At 46.8% G+C, this 17,531-nt stretch overlaps 1 protein-coding gene across 1 annotated transcript in view; it reads left to right on the top strand.

Annotated features, from left to right (window-relative positions):
* Positions 1 to 14,728, top strand: part of LOC146348831 (opsin-5-like) — a 40,640-nt gene extending 25,912 nt beyond the window's left edge. The window contains exons 4-5 of the mRNA XM_084848393.1: positions 5,623 to 5,951; positions 14,141 to 14,728. Coding sequence (XP_084704519.1) covers positions 5,623 to 5,951; positions 14,141 to 14,728 — 917 coding nt within the window. The remainder of the gene's footprint in view (positions 1 to 5,622; positions 5,952 to 14,140) is intronic.
* The last annotated feature ends 2,803 nt before the right edge of the window (positions 14,729 to 17,531 follow it).

Below are 17,531 nucleotides of genomic sequence, written 5' to 3'. Positions count from 1 at the left end.
GGGGTTAGACAAATTCATGGAGGAGAAGGCTATCAGTGGCTACTAGTCTTGATGGCTATGTGCGACCTCCAGTACCAGAGGCAGTGAGCCTATGTACACCAGTTACTGGGGAACATGGGTGGGAGGGTGCGGTTGCACTCATGCCCTGCTTGTGGGTCCCTGGTCGACAGCTGGTTGGCCACTGTGCAAACAGAATGCTGGACTCGATGGACCCTTGGTCTGATCCAGCGGGCCTCTTCATTTCTCATGACCACCCCTTCTGCCATTCCTCTAGATTCACAGTAGGCAATCTGGTGCCCTCCAGTTATTTTGACTACAACTCCCATCAGCCTCAACCCCCATGGCCAATGGTCAGGATTGTGGAAGTTGCAGTCCAAAACATCTGGTGGGCATTGGATCACCTACCCCTACTCTAGATGTTCATCATGAGGCCTTGTCCTAGGATGGTCAAGTGTCCTACCTTACAGAGGACAGCCTGGCATTTCAAGGGCTGCCAGAGGACAGTTATATGCTTGAAGGGGTCCTGTATTTGAATGGCTGCCCCCTTCAAGTCTGGCTTAAGGATAAAGAACTATAAGAAACGCAAGCAGAGGCCTTGAAGTTGCCCGTCAACAGTCAACACCTGGACAGTCTTCTCCACTACGAGGAAATACATCATATTTCTATTTCAGTTGTATTAGTTCATTCTAAATGTCCATCTCTACATTATACAGATTTGCACATGCAAATTTTATGCAAAACTTGGTCACCTTTTGTCTTCTTTTTTGAGTGATGCACAAATGGCTACCCTACCTTGTACATGCTGCAGAAGGAGTTGGTCGAATCCTGAGCTGATAAAGTAGACAAGACCACTTCAGACTGCAGGTGGGGATGCCATTTTCAATGCCCCCCTACAACCACATGAACAGGCCTCAAGTTAATAAAACAACAAACAGTTAATCAGGAGAGGGGTTCTAGCTCAGCTTGTGTCAGTTTTCTACTTGCAGGCCTGCCAGGCATTTATTTATTTTTTATGCAGGGAATCATTTAAAAATGGAATCTGCCCACCCCCTTGCACCACATAGTCCAAACTGGTACAGTCCATTCTACCAGCCTGGAACATTTACCATCTCCTGCTGCATGTGTAGATCAAGCATGCAGTAGACAATAGGCTCTTGAGCTGTGTGTGAATTGAAACTTTGCTTGACTTCCCTCCTTATGCAACACTCACCTGTTCACTCCCATGTAGAAACATGTAGACAAGCAGTGGAAGTGCATCATGGGAAGGTTCTGCCAAAGACTCTTTTGCTGTTCACATGGGACAGGGAAGGAGCTAAAAGAGCCCTTTGCCTGTATCTTCAGATGTCTGGGAAGGAGTTATAGGCAACATTGCCAGCTTTTCATCCTTATGACCTCTGTTAAAAATGAGCTGTTGACCAAATCAACCATCATTTTTATAGAGAAATTTCCCAAGATGGGCTCACTGATGTCAATGGAACTACTTCCTATTACAGCTGTGATCCTATGCACAGTTCCTTTAGAGCAGGGGTGGGCAACCTGTGGCCCTCCAGATGTCTTGGCCTACAATTCCCATCAGCCCTCGTCAGCATAGCCAATAGTGAGGGATGATGGCAATTGTAGGCCAAAATATGTGGAGGGCCCCAGGTTGCCCATTCTAGCTTTAGAGTGAAGCTCGGTTGAGTTGAACAAATTCCAGAGATAATAAATGAATGTTGGGGTCATGGCTATGAGCTGTGCCCCTAACTGCAGTTGCTCATCTGAACTCCTGCACAGAATCTTTGCACATAAAGCTTATGTATGTGGGATCCCTTGCATAGTCCTATTCCTGCAAAAAAGGCGGTGGGGGGGGTATTGAGCCTCTGGGCTGACAGTACCTATTGCATTTACTTCCTCCCACCCCCAAAATTGTTTAGGATGAGATCCTGCTTTACAGAGCCTGATCATGGGCAGAAGGTGACATGTTGCCCCCAATGCATTCGTTATCCATGCAACCTGATTGACTAAACACGGCATTTGTTTCACCAAAACCAGAGGGACTCACTTTTCAGCAAACAAACATGCATCAAACTGGGGCGCATCAGGTTTTATCGTCAGGTTTTAAGAGCTGATTCCAATTTTACAAAGAAGCAGAGAAAGAAAATCAGTTTTAAAAATCTATACTTTGATTTTGGGGGGTTGGTTTGGTACTCTCAGACGCATTAACAAAACAAACATAGAAACAGTATAAAATAACTCAGGTGTTCACCCAATGATAAGAACATAAGAAGAGCCCTGCTGGATCAGAACAAAGGCAATCCAATCCAGCATTCTGTTTGCACAGTGGCCAATCAAATGCCTATGGGAAGCCCACAAGTAGGACATGTGTGCAATGGCATCTTCCTGCTCATGTTCCCCAGCAACTGGCATACAGAGGCATACTGCCTCTGATACTAGAGGTAGTATATAGCTATCATGACTCATAGCCATTAAGATCCTTGTCCTCCGTGGATTCGTCTAAATCCCTGTTAAAGATGATAAACTTGGTGGCCATCACTATATCTTGTGGTAGTGAATTCCATAGTTTAACTGTGTGCTGTGTAAAGAAGTACTTCCTTTAACTGTCCTGAATCTCCCACCATTTAGCTTCATAGAATGACCACGAGAGAGGGGGAGAGAGTCACTTTATGACCCATATGAGAGAAGGAAAAACACTTCTCCCTATTTACTTTCCCCACACCATGTATAATGTTGTACACCTCTATCATATCTCCCTACTTGACTTTTTTCTAAGTTAACAGTAACCTTTCCTCAAAGGGGAGTTGCTTCAGCCCCTCAATCATTTTGGTTCCCTTTTCTCCATATAACAATAGATGTTGTATTATTCAAGAATGTTTCCAAAGTATGCAGTGTAGGACGTCAACTTTAAATGACTCACACTTTTGCTTTCACCACTTCTCTGGAGATGTGTGAAGTGAGACGCATAGATCTTACCTGCACCAATATGCACTAGCCTTCAAATGACTTCAGAAGCTCACAAATCTCACCTGCAGATGTGTAATACATGAATCTGCTCTTAAATGTTTCTCCATTGTTAGCATCCATAAAGAAAGCAATGGAAATGCATTGGACCATAATATATTGTTCTTTGTGCACCTTCGAGGTCTCTTCTCTCCTGTTAATGAAAGCAATGGCCTTCTTTTGTAATATTCACTCAACAAAAGCAAACTTCCATAGGATGCACTTAATGTATCTGCAGTGTTTCCTCTGAACCTATACGTCTGGAATTTTTAAAGATCAAATGTGGCCAAACTTTCAGCCTTATGGGGGAGGACCACAGCTCAGTGGTAGAGCACATGCTTTGCATACAAAAGGTCCCAGGTTCAATCCCTGGCATTTCCATGTTAAACTGACCAGTTTTGATCTGTCTGGTACTGGACAAAAAGAATGAGCAGTGATGATGTTTCTTTTTTTTTATTTAAACATAATTAAGCCAATGAAAAGCAAGCCAGGAGCTGATCCAATCTGGCTTGCCTGCCACAATTTATTTATTTATTTATTTATTTATTATTTATTTATGATATTTCTTGGCTGCCTTTCAGGGCAGAAGCCCTCCCAAGGTGGCTTCAATAAAATACATTAAAACAGTTAAAATATTAAAAGTGGTAAAAACATAAAAACGATAAAAACCAACAGTAAAACCAACAACGACGTTAAGAGCAGTAACAACAACAGCAGCAGTCATATCAAGAGAAGGCCAAGGTAAAATAATATGTTTTCAAGGCCTTCTTAAAAGTCTGCAGTGAGGGAGCATGGCGGACCTCTGATGGCAGCTTGTTCCAAAGCTGTGGCTGTGGGGCCACTGCAGAGAAGGCCCTCTCACGAGTGGTCACCCACCTGACTGCTCTCATGGGTGGGCAAATGAGAAGAGCCTCTCTCTCCGAACTTAAAGGGCAGGCAGGCTGATATGGGTGTAGGCGATCCTTCAAGTAATTTGGTCCCAAACTGTTTAAGGCTTTAAAGGTCAAAACCAGCACTTTGAATTGGGTTTAGAAATACACTGGTAACCAGCGCAGCTGGTGCAGTACAGGTGTTATATGATCGAATCGCCTCGCCCCTGCCAATACTCGGGTGGCCACATTCTGCACAAGCTGGAGTTTCTGAACCATCTTCAAAGGCTGCCCCACGTATAGCGCATTACAGTAGTCCAGCCTGGATGTGACTAGTGCGTGGATAACTGAGGAAAGGTCCATCCTCTCCAGATAGGGCCACAGTTAGCATACCAGCCTAAGCTGGTAAAAAACACTCCTGGACACTGCAGCCACCTGGCTTCCCCAGTTAGCTCAGAGTCCAGGAGGACTCCCAGACTGCACACTTGGTCTTTCATGGGGAGTGCAACACACATGGCGTGAACCGAAACTTTTAATACCTCTGGATAGGGAGGGAAATGATGTTGTTTCCATTTCCTTCTTTGGTACTTTGGTACAGAGGTTTGGTACTCTAAAGGCTTCCTTTCCCAGTGCACACAGCAGGATAAAGCTCTTATCTTCGATAAGCTGCTGATCAGAGATAAGAATTTTTCCCTGTCAGGGAGATGGGGCAGAGCCTAGTGAGGAAGCTGTTGAATGATTCAGTCCTGCTTACTTTTGAGAAATGTCCTTCAGAGGATTGCCCTGCTTACTTCTGAGTAGACATACAGAGGTTTGGCAATGGGATTTGAAAGTGCTGCTGAGTGGTTCAGTCCTGTTTATAAGAAGACAGGCATTGTAGACATGCAGTGGCTTGTCCTGCTTACATCCAAGTAGAAATGCAGAAGCTTGGTATTTGGGATGCTATTTAAAAGTGCTGCTGGGTGATTCACTCATGCTTACTTCTGAGTAGACATGCAGAGGTTTGTCCTGCTTACTTTATTCATGAATTTAATTTGATTAGGGAGGATAATGATGTGAATGATTGAACAGAATGGAGATAATTTATTGAACAGAAAATGCATTTGGAACAGGATGTGGATCATCTGGGCATAAATTTGGAACAGGATCCAAATCATCTGTTGAACTGTGCTACTTCAAATGCATAAGCTCAGTGGCCCCATTGGTTCTGCGCAAATATATATTAGCATATGCCAAATTTATGTAAATTGGCCTTTTGTCCTCTTTTTCAGAGATGCATGCCCTTTCCTATGTTCCTCATGGGGACATAAGGGTCCTATCCTATCCTATGGGGACATAGGGGTCCTATCCTACCCTATCCTGTGTCCCTAATGGGGACATGGGGGGTCCTATACCTTCAACAGAGGACATTTCAGCCAGTGCTCATAGCATCATGGTGCAGCTGGGGTTTGAATAAATGCCACTTGCTAAAACTCTCACAACTGTTAACAGTGCAAGAGACCGAGGGTGCTTCCAGACAGAGCATTCCTAGTGCTAACATAGCCAATCCATCTGGACTCCCCACCCAGTAAAGTTCTGTGAACAAGGGAGTGTGACTGCAGAATAAAAGTCTGGCCTGGCCTGTTGACCCCTAATGTCAACATAAGTGGTCCGTTCATATTTCAGATTTGCAGGATAAGTAATAGATCATCTTGGGAAAAGTTCTGACTAGGAATGATTCTCTCTCTCTCTCTCTCTCTTTCTCTCAACCCTGTAGGCAATAGGTTCTCTCCCACATATGCTGCTGCACTGCTAGCATGTGTCTGGGTTTATTCTCTCATCTTCGCACTGGCTCCTCTGGCTGACTGGGGCAGTTATGGACCAGAGCCCTATGGGACAGCTTGCTGCATCAAGTGGAAAGCTTCCACCAGAGAAGCAAAATTCTACATAATGGCCCTCTTTGTCTTCTGTTACATCATCCCCTGCATCCTGATCCTCATCTCTTACTCCCTCATCCTTTGGACTGTGAAGGTGTCCAGGAGAGCAGTGAAGCAGCACACGTCACCACGGAGCAAAACCAACAGTGTCCACAGCCTGATTGTCAAGGTAAAGGAACTGGGTTGGGAGGGAATGGGGGCATAGATGGGTGTGTTATCACCAGTACCAACCATCCCCAGATTTAAGAGCAACCAGGAAGGCTTTGCTTGTGGTGCCCTTGTGGAATGTGGCCCATGGGGCTACCACACGCAGCAAGGCCTTTTCGATGGCGGCTCCCCAGCTTGTAAAGTTTTGGCTGTATCCCATGCTGTAGTCATTGAGGCGCCAGTTAAAGACCTATTTATTTGTGCAAGCTTTTGGAAGCTTGTACAAGCTCCGTTTGTTTGTTTTTTATTGATAGATTGATTTTGTTGATGGGTTTATTATATTGTATTATATATTTGTGATTTTAGAGTGATTAGTTTAATGTTGTTTATGTGGGTATATTGTATTTTATATAGGTTGTTAGCTGCCCTGGGCTCTTTGTGAGTTAGGCAGGATAAAAATCAATCAATCAATCAAATAAATAAATAAATAAATGTAGCTTTTGAACCGCTTTTCTCCAGTCTTTAGACACCCTCATGCATTTGCACAGGAGTAAAACAAAACGAAACCCACTCGGTCCAAGCCTACACTGTCTGAGCTTGCTAGCAAGGATGATTTCCTTCTAGTTCCCATCACTGGATTTCTGGATCGCTTGGATGGCCCCAAACGAGTGCCAGGCATCGGGAAGAATGGCTTTAAGGCCTGGGACCACCCTGTCAGTCCCAGACCAGGTTTGGCAGCTTCCCTTTCTGATCTGGACCTAAATACGTTTTACCAAAAAGAGTGTAATCAAGAAAGATTAACAGCCTTTTCTTTTTCTTTTTGTGTGTGTGTAAAACATGGATATATCCTGAATACCCTTTAGGAAGCCCTTATTAAACTAAGTCTTTTTAAATCATAGTGAAGAAGAGAGAGCTTTTTAAAAAAAAAAAAAAAAGCTAAATAAAGATCACTTAGCACCAGGGCTTGTGTCAAGGGTGGTCATGCTTGGACACCTGCCGAGGGCCACACCCTGGCCGGGGCGCAGGGACAAGAGCCCCCTGGAGCTGCTCCTCCTCTTCACCATGGCAACCTGCTTGCTCACCTGCCTCTCGCTCTGGCCCAGACAATGGTGGTGGTGAGAGGGAGGAATGGCAGATGGCACTACCTCCTTGCTCACTGGCTCTCTGCCCATCAAGCAAGTGGGAGCAAAGATGAGGAAGAGGATGAGGAGCGAGAGCAGCTGGTGACCATGGTGGTGAGAAGGTGGACTCACTGAGAGAAGGGGGGTGTTCTTGAGAGTGTCTTGCCCAAGGGCCCTCAAAGACCTGGAAGCTGATATTGCTTAGCACAATCGCTTTCTTCATTGCTCGGCTAGAATGGAATTGCCAAGGAGGGTTCAAGACTTACATTTTTTAAAATAAACCCATTTTGTTCAGGCCCTTTCAAAGCATCCAAGATGTCATGAGGTCTCCCGGGCAGCCATGAGTTAGAGAGAGAGAAGTGAAGAAAGTGAGCTGCAGGACTTTCTTCCTATGAACAAGATCCTACTAAATGTCTTACTTACAAGATCGGACTTCTTCAACCCCACCAGGTCCTGGGTTCAATTTAGCAACGGACAATTCTGTCATGTTCGATTTTGCTCATTTCCCCAAAGTTACATTCTTTTTGTCCCATTTCTGCGTTGTTATTGTCATCACCAGAGCTGAGTAACCACAACTCTGCTGCATAAGATACTGATTAACTTTTAAACTGGGGCTGTGCACCACTTCGGCCCGAGGCCTGAACCCCGAGTCGAAGCAGGCTGCTTTGGGTCACTTTGTGCCCCTTCCAAGGCAAAGTGGAGGGGGCACAAAGCAACTCGGAGCAGGTTGGAGCTCTCCGAAGCGCTTGGTGCGCTTCAGAGCTTCAGCCCCCCTGGCCCAGCCCCCCCAGCACCTCCAGGTCCTTACCTGAGCCGCCGCCACCATCACTGTCCTCGCCATTGCTGTCCTCGCCACCGCCGTCCTCACCACCACCGCCCTCACTACCGCCGCCGCCACCCTCACTGCCACCACCCTCGCCACCACCAACTGCTGAGGCCTGGAGATGCATGGCAACTCTTACTGCAGGGAGATACCATTTAAAAAATGGTGACTCCCTGCAGTAAGAGTCACCGTCCATGTCCAGGCCTCAGCAGTTGGCAGCGGTGAGGATGGCGGTGGAGAAGGCGGCGAGGACGGCAGTGGCGGCAGAGGAGGTGGCGGTGGTGGCAAGGTGAGGGGGGATGTCGGGGGTAACCTGAAGCGGGGTTCAACATCCGAACCCCGCTTTGGGTTCAGGGCCAAGGAGGGTCGGGGGGGGGGGCGAATCTGCCCAAGCTGGATCAGGCCCACCTCAGAAGCTGCAAAGCAGCTTCTGAGTCGGATGGGGGGGGGTCCCGGCACAGCCCTATTTTAAACTGATTGTGTCTGGAGAGTAGGAAGAATACACAGAATGTCCTGGAAAACACAAGGCATAAATAACTGAGAACATAAATGAGCAAGCATTGGTGGTGTGGTGAGATGGACCATCAGAATCAAGACAGAGGTAAAACTATTCTCGTAAGTATTTTTTAATTATTTTATGAAGAGCTTGATGTTGATCCAGAAAACAGCAGGAGCTGCAGAAAGTGGTGTGCATGCTGCTGCACCTGCGTGCATAAACAGTGCCTAGAGCAAGTGTTTGCACATAGACTTCCATCTGCTTGGTAAACCATTCTAAATATTACGGCTGGCATAGGGTGGCTGATTGCAATGGCATCCCCATGGCAAGTATAAATGTAGCCACTGGTCCTTCCTTGTGCTGATCCAGAACCCCTGGGGAACTAAGTATGAAGAATCTTCAGAACTGAGTACTTTTAAAAAATGGCTTCTCCCGCACATATTTCCTGTATGCCATATGGGTGGGTGGGGGGGAATATGATGTGTGCGTTGCAGCAGGCAAAGGTAAAATGTAACGGAGTTCCATTACAATGGGGTGATTTGCTCACTCCCATTGCATGGCTGTCTGTCATGACTTGACAACTTAATTTAACTGCATACGCCTTAGCCTCCTGACTCGCAAGCATTTTTGTCACTGGTAGATCGAGGGCTGCTTATCTAAAGAGAAGAGGAACTCCAAGGCGCGTTTATAATCTGGCTGGGTGCACTAACCGATTCACCGATTCAGTTAATTAACTCATTAATTACGGACTAATGCAATTAATACACACACACATGGAATATTATCCTGAGCTGCAATATGTCGCTTCGCTTCAAAAGCGAGGTAAATATTTATGAATTTTTCTTGGCAGCCAGATCTCCCGACTGCAGAATAATGGCATGATGATGGTGTTCACTCACCCAGGACTTCTTAGCTCCAATGGTTTCCTGGTTTTTAGGGTAAGACTGCTAAAGAGGAGCCCATTTCCCATACATAGGACTCATGGGGTCCCTGAGTTCAGGGAGCTCATTTTTCTCTGTTCGGTACATTACTCCAGAAAGGAGACCCTTCTAATGTCTCATCCACACTAGGGCCGTGCACTGCTTTGGCCAGAAGCCCGAGTTCCTAGTCGAAGCAGGGTGCTTCAGGCTGCTTCAGGCCGCCTCCCAGTTGAGGCAGAGGGGGCACGAGGTGGCCCAAAGCAAATTGGGTCGCCCTGAAGCGCTTCGGTGCGATCCAGGGTCCCGGCTGCCACACCGCCACCCAGCCCCCCGCTCCTTACCTGGGTCCTCTGGGTGTGCACGAGCAGCCATCTTGTTGTTCCGTAGGGGGGAGCCATTTTTAAAATGGCTCCCCCCATTCCCCAGAACAATTAGACACTGCCGGCAGGCACCCAGAGGGCCCAGGAGCTGGTGATGGCAGTGGCTCCCCCAGTGGCACCGGTGGCAGTCCATCCTCATTGCAAGCTGCCGCGACTGGCCTAACTCAGGCCTTCACGGGCTTCTCGCAAGCAGGGAGCCTATGAATGCTTAAGCAGAGGCAGGAGTCGTCCTCCAACTGAGCGCCCTCCCCCCCTTGCAAGGAAGGGAGAGGTAGGGATGTACGTATCCTCTTACCTGGGGTCCGTGGGGGGGTCTGCAGGCGGGAGGAGGCGATCCGGTCCTCCCCCCGGAATCCTCCGCGGCTGGCTCCGCTCTGCAGGGATTCCACAGACCGGCCGGCTGCCGGATGCAAATGGTGTCCGGTGTAGGGGACGCCATCTGTATCCCTGCCATTGGCCGTGATTGGCCACGTAAATATTTATGTAGCCTATCACAGCAAAGATCAGGGACACAAGGGTCATTTGCGTCCCTGCCATTGGCTGTGATTGGCTACGTAATAATGCCATGATGACCCCCTGGAGTCCGTGGCGGAACGGACTACCCCCCCGCCACCTCCCGAAATCCCCCCAGGACGGAACTTACCTGGCGGCGGCTGGTCCAGGTCGCCGTCTTCATTCCGCAGCCATCCGCTGCCAGGCTGCGGAACAAAATGGCATCTGGTGTAGGGGACATCATTTGCATCCCTGCCGTTGGCCGTGATTGGCTATGTAAATATTTACATAGCCTATCACAGCAAAGAGCAGGGATGCAAATGGCATAGGGAATGCCATTTGCGTCCCTGCCCTTGGCCATGATTGGCTGCATAAATATTTTTCCAAAGAATCCGGCCTCATTGGAGTCCATGGCGGATTTCTCCGCCATCCCTAGGGAGAGGGCACAGCTGGAGGGAGACTCCTGCCCTTGTGCCTGTCCAACCTGCATGGTCTCCTTCTATGCAAGGAAGGAGGCTCTGCAGGCTTGATAGGCGGCCGGTGCCTCCCAGCAATCACCTGTTCTTCCCTCCTTGCAAAGAGGGCAGAACAGGCGGTTGGCAGACTGCAGTGGGCAGTGCCTTCCCTGGCGGCTCCCCAGAAGCACCGGTGGTGGCTCCCCCCCGCCTCGAACAAGAGCCCAAGTAAGGAGTTGGGGGCTGGGCGGCGTGTTGGGGGGGCTAGGTGGCGTGGGAGGGGAGCGAAGTGGGATTCAGATGTCTGAATCCTGCTTCAGCTTCATAGGCTGAGATGAGTCCCCACCCACCCCGAATCAGCCCGAGCTGAATTGGGCCCACCTCGGAAGTCCTGAAGCAGCTTCTGAGTCGGATTGTTGGGTCCATGCACAGCCCTAATCCACACACACACATGCAGCAGTGTAGTACTAAACTGGATACACATAAAAGAAACATACTGGAGGGGTTCCTTAAAGAAGCAGGAACTGCTGTCTCCCCCCCACTACACACACACACACTCATTTTATAGCCACAGAACAAATAGGGCTGATATGGGGTGATTCCCTTTCTCTGGTATAAACTGCAACAGATTAGTGTGGAACTAGCATCTCCTTGGACATATCTACACAGCATATCTAAAGTTGGGTTAATAGGTATCTTCCCTAGGGAACTCTGGGAAATGGAGTTCTGGAAGGAGGCTGTGAATGATTTACAGAGAGCTCTCAGCACTCTCATCACACTACAGTTCCCTGTATTCTTTGGGGAAACCATGAAAATTAAATCCATGTAAAACCGATACAAATCTGTAATGTAGCTCTGACCCAATGTACAGCTGAGGTTGCAAGTCCTTCCAGTTCGGTACTGACATGTCACAAAGCTCAACTCACAGCCAGATAGTATATGTATGCTGTATTTAACCAAATAACTAATCTGAGTCAAACTTGACAGTGGCTGAGTCTTAGCATGAGATATGGGCAGGCTCTACCACTTCCATATTCCAAAAGAAAATGTCCAGAATCCATATGCCCATGATACCTTTATTAAGACCACTCAAAGATCACAAAATACTGTGCAAGCTTTTGAGTTCTCCAGAAGTCTTCATTAGGCAAGATGGTAGAAAAAGCAAAAGGGTTAGGGAGAGAGGAGAAGGGGAAAGTGGCTGATGTCCAAGTGTTGGAGTCTGCTTTTGGTTACAGTCTTAAGATGGAAAGCGGGAGGACATTCAAGTTGGGCACTACTGAGTACTGAGATGGTTTCAGGTTGCACCTGGGGACTTCCCAAGGGTTGCTGAGAAGAAGCTGGGGAGGCAGTTGAACCATTGGTTGTCAGTGGAGTTAAAGGAGTACTGAAGGAGGACAAGGAGATTGCAGAGAAGCTGAATGAATTCTTTTTCATCTGTCTTTGCTGCAGAAGATATAGGACATATACCTGTGCCTGAACTGATGCTTTCAGGAAGAGAGTCTGAGGAACTGAGGCAAATAGTGGTGACAAAAGATGAAGTTCTCAACCTTATTGAAACACTGAAAGCAAATAAATCACCAGGCCCAGATGGTATCCATCCTAGAGTTCTCAAAGAACTCAGATATGTAATTGATGATCTTCTAACCAATGTATGCAACATGCCCCTAAGATCAGCCTCTATACCAGAGGACTGGAAGATGGCCAATGTAACACCAATTTTAAAAAAGGGATCCGGGGGGATCCGGGAAATTACAGGCCAGTTACCTTAACATCTGTTCCAGGTAAACTGGTTGAAGGCATTATTAAAGATAAAATTAGTAAGCATACAGAAGGACAAGCCCTGCTGAAAAAGAATCAGCATGGCTTCTGCAAAGGTAAGTCCTGTCTCACTAACCTTTTAGAGTTCTTTGAGAGTGTCAATAAACATGTAGACAAGGGTGATCTGGTAGACATTGTTTACTTGGACTTCCAAAAGGCTTTTGACAAAGTCTCCTGAGCAAACTTAGCAGTCATGGACTAAGGGGACAGGTCCTCTTATGGATCAGTAACTGGTAAAAGAACAGAAAGCAAAGAGTAGGAATAAATGGTAAATTCTCCCAATGGAGGGAAGTCAATAGTGGGGTCCCACAGGGATCTGTATTAGGACCAATGCTTTTCAACCTGTTCATAAATGATCTGGAATTAGGAGTGAGCAGTGAAGTGGCCAAGTTTGCAGATGACAGCAAATTATTTAGAGTGGTTAAAACAAAAAGGGATTGTGAAGAGCTCAAAAGATCTCTCCAAACTGGGAGAATGGGCATCCAAATGGCAAATGCAGTTCAATGTAAGCAAGTATAAAGTGATGCACATTGGGACAAAAAAATCCCAACTTCAGGTATAACCTGATGGGATCTGAGCTAGCTGTGACCAACCAAGAAAGAGATCTTGGGGTTGTGGTGAACAGCTCGATGAAAATGTCAACCCAGTGTGCGGCCACTGTAAAAAAGGCAAACTTCATGTCAGGCATAATTAGAAAAGGAATTGAGAATAAAACTGCCAATATCATACTGCCCATATACAAATCTATGGTGCGACCACACTTGGAATATTGTGTACAGTTCTGGTCACCACACCTAAAAAAAGATATTGTAGTCCGGAAAGGGGCAATTAAAATAATCAAGGGGCTGGAGCATCTCCCCTATGAGAGAAGGTTACAACAGCTGGGATTGTTTATCTTGGAAAAAAGGAGGGTAAGGGGAGACATTATAGATGTCTACAAAATTATGCATGCTGTGAAGAATGTGGATAAGGAGACATTTTTCTATACTAGAACCTGGGGTCATCCAAGGAAGTTGATTGGTGGGAGATTCAGAACAGATAAAAGGAAGTACTTCTTCACAAAGTGCACAGTTAAACTATGGAACTCGCTACCACAGGATGTAGTGATGGCCACCAATTTGGATAGCTGTAAAAGGGGGTTAGACAAATTCCTGAAGGAGAAGGCTATCAATGGCTACTAGTCCTGATGGCTATGTGCTACCTCCAGTATCAGAGGCAGTGTGCCTATGTACACCAGTTGCTGGGGAACATGGGTGGGAGGGTGCTGTTGCACTTGTGTCCTGCTTGTGGGTTCCCCATCAACAGCTGGTTGGTCACGGTATGAAGAGAATGCTGGACTAGATGGACCCTTGGTCTGATCCTGCAGGGCTCTTCTTATGTTCTTAAGAAACAAACAATGGCTGATCCTCTCATTTTTGGAAATATAAAATCCAGCGGTATGTCACAATCGTACCCATCCTTAGGCCAAACGACTCAGTTTCCTTGGGAAGTGGAAGTGTAGAGAAAGTCGACATTTTTTTAAATTAACAAAGCTAGAGATAATTTTAGCTGGTGTACTAGGTAAAAAAAAAGTCAACAGGATCCAGATTGGGTACCTCTACCTAGTACTTGGAGGGAATGTACCCTCAGGGAATAATAGTTTCGTATTGGTTCTTGTCTCTTTCTCTCTCTCTCTCTCTCTCTCCCCCCCTCCCTCTCTCTCCTAGCTCAGTGTTTCTGTGTGCATTGGCTTTCTGGCTGCTTGGACCCCTTATGCCATTGTTGCTATGTGGGCAGCATTTGGCGATGCCAGCCAGGTGCCAGTCCTGGCTTTTGCCCTCTCTGCTGTATTCGCCAAGTCCTCAGCAACCTACAACCCTCTGGTTTATCTGTTCTTCAAGCCCAACTTCCAGAAGTTCCTGTCCAAAGACTTGTCACTGTTGCAGGCCGTCTGTGCAGTCTTCTGTTGCAGCAGGCCCAGGGTCATCACTCTCCAATCCTTCCACACCCGGGATGGCAGGGCTTCCATGAGGTTCTCCACCGCTTTCACCGACCACCGTGGATCCTGCAGAAATTGCACTGACACTTTTGAATGTTTCAGCAATTATCCCCGGTGCTACAGGCTCACCCAGAAGACTGACACGACCTCCAAGAGGAAACCCCTGGCAATTTTGGCGAACAGACGGGCTTGCCGGCCAAGCCTGAAGAGGACCGTGCAGGTCATGGTGCTTGTAACAAGGAAGAAGACCGGAATGGGGACTATGAATGTGGCAGGGGATGTTCTGCCTTCAAATATTGCGAGAGACCTTATGTAAGCATGACAAGAGGCGAGGGTTCAAAGGCAGGGATTCTGCCTAGACCAAACAGGGATATTTGATTGTGATCTAAAAGTCCATCTTTTCTCCATATGTAAAGTGGTTCCCAAAGTGTGTTTTGCAGGTTAGAAGATACTGCAAATCTTACACCAGCATTTTTCCCCTCCGACTTCCTTTTCATGGTTTTTTTTTTTACAGCTGCAATTTTGTGCCAACAATTTTGCACCTGTTAAAAAAACAAACCTAATAATGCAAAACCAAAACAACAACAAAAAACCCATACAAAAATCTGCCTCACAGGTTCTTTCGGCAGACATGGCAGTGGCACAACTGCTGTATGGCACAAATGTTAAGATTGCTTCCCACCTGGGCAGTCTGCATTGTGCTGTGGTTACGTTGTGCAGCTAATGTTCAGTCCATCCATGCACTTAACATTGGAGGCAGGTACAATTAATGGCTCATGCAGTTAGGGTGTGCATTTCTAATCCAATCAAGCTGTGTTGGCAAGAACTTAAATGCACAGGGTCAGTTGTTCATTGGATGTACATTACAGACCTGCACCATGATGTGGCGTGGTTGCACATCTGATGTTCATTTGACCATGAAAGCAGTACAGCAGGCAGGTAGAATTGCACTCATGCAGTCACAGTGCAGGTGTCTGCAGCAATGTCACTGCTGGGTTCTCCTCTATCCCATAATGCCCCTTTCAAAGTTCATCCTGTGCCAGCATGGACCCAACCACCTGTGCAGACACTGCCTATACTTACAGAAGTTCCTGCAGTTTACCCCCACATACCTTCCGCTCCACCTTCATTCTCAGTTTATTTATTTGTTTAATGTTGAAGGAACACAATTCTCTCAAAAGGCATCCAGGGTGGAAATCTAAGAAATCTGAGGAGTTACTCCAGCCAGTTTCCAACCCTGACCTCTATAGCCTTAGGGTCAGTTGTGGAAGCATACTGTGAAAATGTATTGTTTCCCCATCTGTATCTGAGGGGTAATGACACCTACCTCACAGGAGAGTTGTGTAGACGGAGCATCCTAATATCTACAGTGCTTGGAACGCGACAGCATTCAGTGTTACAGCATCTGATATTTAAATCCATCTCTCTTTTAGAGAGCAACCACCACTCCTGGCCTAGAAATATAGGCCTGTTCTATAGGGAAGAATTTCAACCAACGGACACTCCATGCCAGAACAAGGCATAGAAGATCCTGGACTCCAAGGACACAGCATCCTTTCTGGTTGGACTGTAGTTAGGAAGTCTGGGTTTTACGACAAGCTTTGTTTGTCATCATTTTAACAATAACAGAAGGCAAGATATTCCGCAGAATGGAGGGGGCCAGAGTTGAAGAAGCTGTTGGTGAAGAGGCTGATGACAAGACTCCCGAAGTCAACAAAAATAATCACGTCACTTTCGGTCTGGCACCAATGAGCAAATCTAGCTTCAAAGAAAAATCATGATGTAATAACTACTCTAAACTGGCTAGGGCCATTTTTTGAGACAGCCATAATTGCAACGTTGTCCCAAAGAGACAAAAGCAAGACACTGCTAAGAACCTAGAACATTTTTTCTGGTTAATGCTCTGCATTGTCCCATTTCTCAAAGTCCGCCTTCAAAAAGGTACAGGTGAACCAACACAGAAGTAGTATAAGATCATAGGTTTTCTGAATGCACAACCGTTCTTCCTTCCTTCCACTTTTTTTTTTTTTAATGTATGCTTTAAATAAGGAAATCCTTAAAGATTATGCTTAGAGGTCCTATAATATAGGAGAAGACGGATTACAGAGAGTTTTGGGATATAAGGTTTCATGTTGTGGAAGCTTCCCTCCCATCATTAGCAGTACAACGGCAGCAATCCCACCTTCTTCAAGGTTTTGGGGGAGGCTAAAGCCTGCTCCCTGCCCTGTGTTCATGCACAGCCATTTCCCATCGGTGAAGTGGATGACCAAGAACACATTAAGATCATCACAGGACAAACATTTATGTTCATAGATACCAGGCCCAGCACCAGCACCTGGTATAGTCAGGCAAATACCAGTGCCCAGAGGGCCCATTGGGGCTGACTCCAGGATTTTTAACACAGAGAGACATTTATATCCATATCTATATCTATGGGCCTGTCCCTGAAAGGAAAAGTGCTAGGCCAACAGCTGCCATCCGCACCCCCTGATGCCTCTGGGCCTTGCCCCAGTGTAGCTATACCTCGCCCCCCAAGCACCTCCGAGGCTTGGAAAGTGATATAGCGATGCTATGTCAGGGGCCAGAGGTGTTTGGGGTAAAAAATATGGCAGCCACTGAAGGCGCCTGGCCTGGTGCCTCTCCTTCACCACTGGGCCATTGAAAGGGCGGAATGTAATAATGGCCTGGGCAAGTAAATGTGCCTGGTCAACTTACATGGTGAGGGCAGGGTTAAACTTAGAGACAGGGCATCTGATGATCCCACCTAGGCCATGATGACTTTTTTTCCCACAAAAGTCCAGTGCTGAAAGGAGCTGCATCAGGTTGGATGGCTGCGGCAACCTCTTCATGCCATTTGTTCCTGCTGCTGTCTGGTGGCGGGCCTGATGGGTAATGCTGAATCTGGAAAAACATTCAACCAGGTTCACAGGAATGTCGGAATCTGGCTTATACGAGCAGAGTATTTGCCCATCTAGCCCCCAGACAGACAACCGCTCTCCAATCATAATGGATTGGAGCTCTCCAAATGTTTTTATTGTAGAATTTTATTGTTTTAAACTGTTTTTATTGTATGTTGTACATCGCCCAGAGTGGCTGGGTGACCAGCCAGATGAGCGATT

The sequence above is a fragment of the Heloderma suspectum genome, chromosome 4, assembly GCF_057233095.1.
Source record: "Heloderma suspectum isolate Gila_16-S chromosome 4, 16-S_ref, whole genome shotgun sequence".
Taxonomy (NCBI): domain Eukaryota; kingdom Metazoa; phylum Chordata; class Lepidosauria; order Squamata; family Helodermatidae; genus Heloderma; species Heloderma suspectum.
Note: the sequence above shows the minus strand (reverse complement) of the source record. Positions and strands in the feature narration are given on the sequence as shown.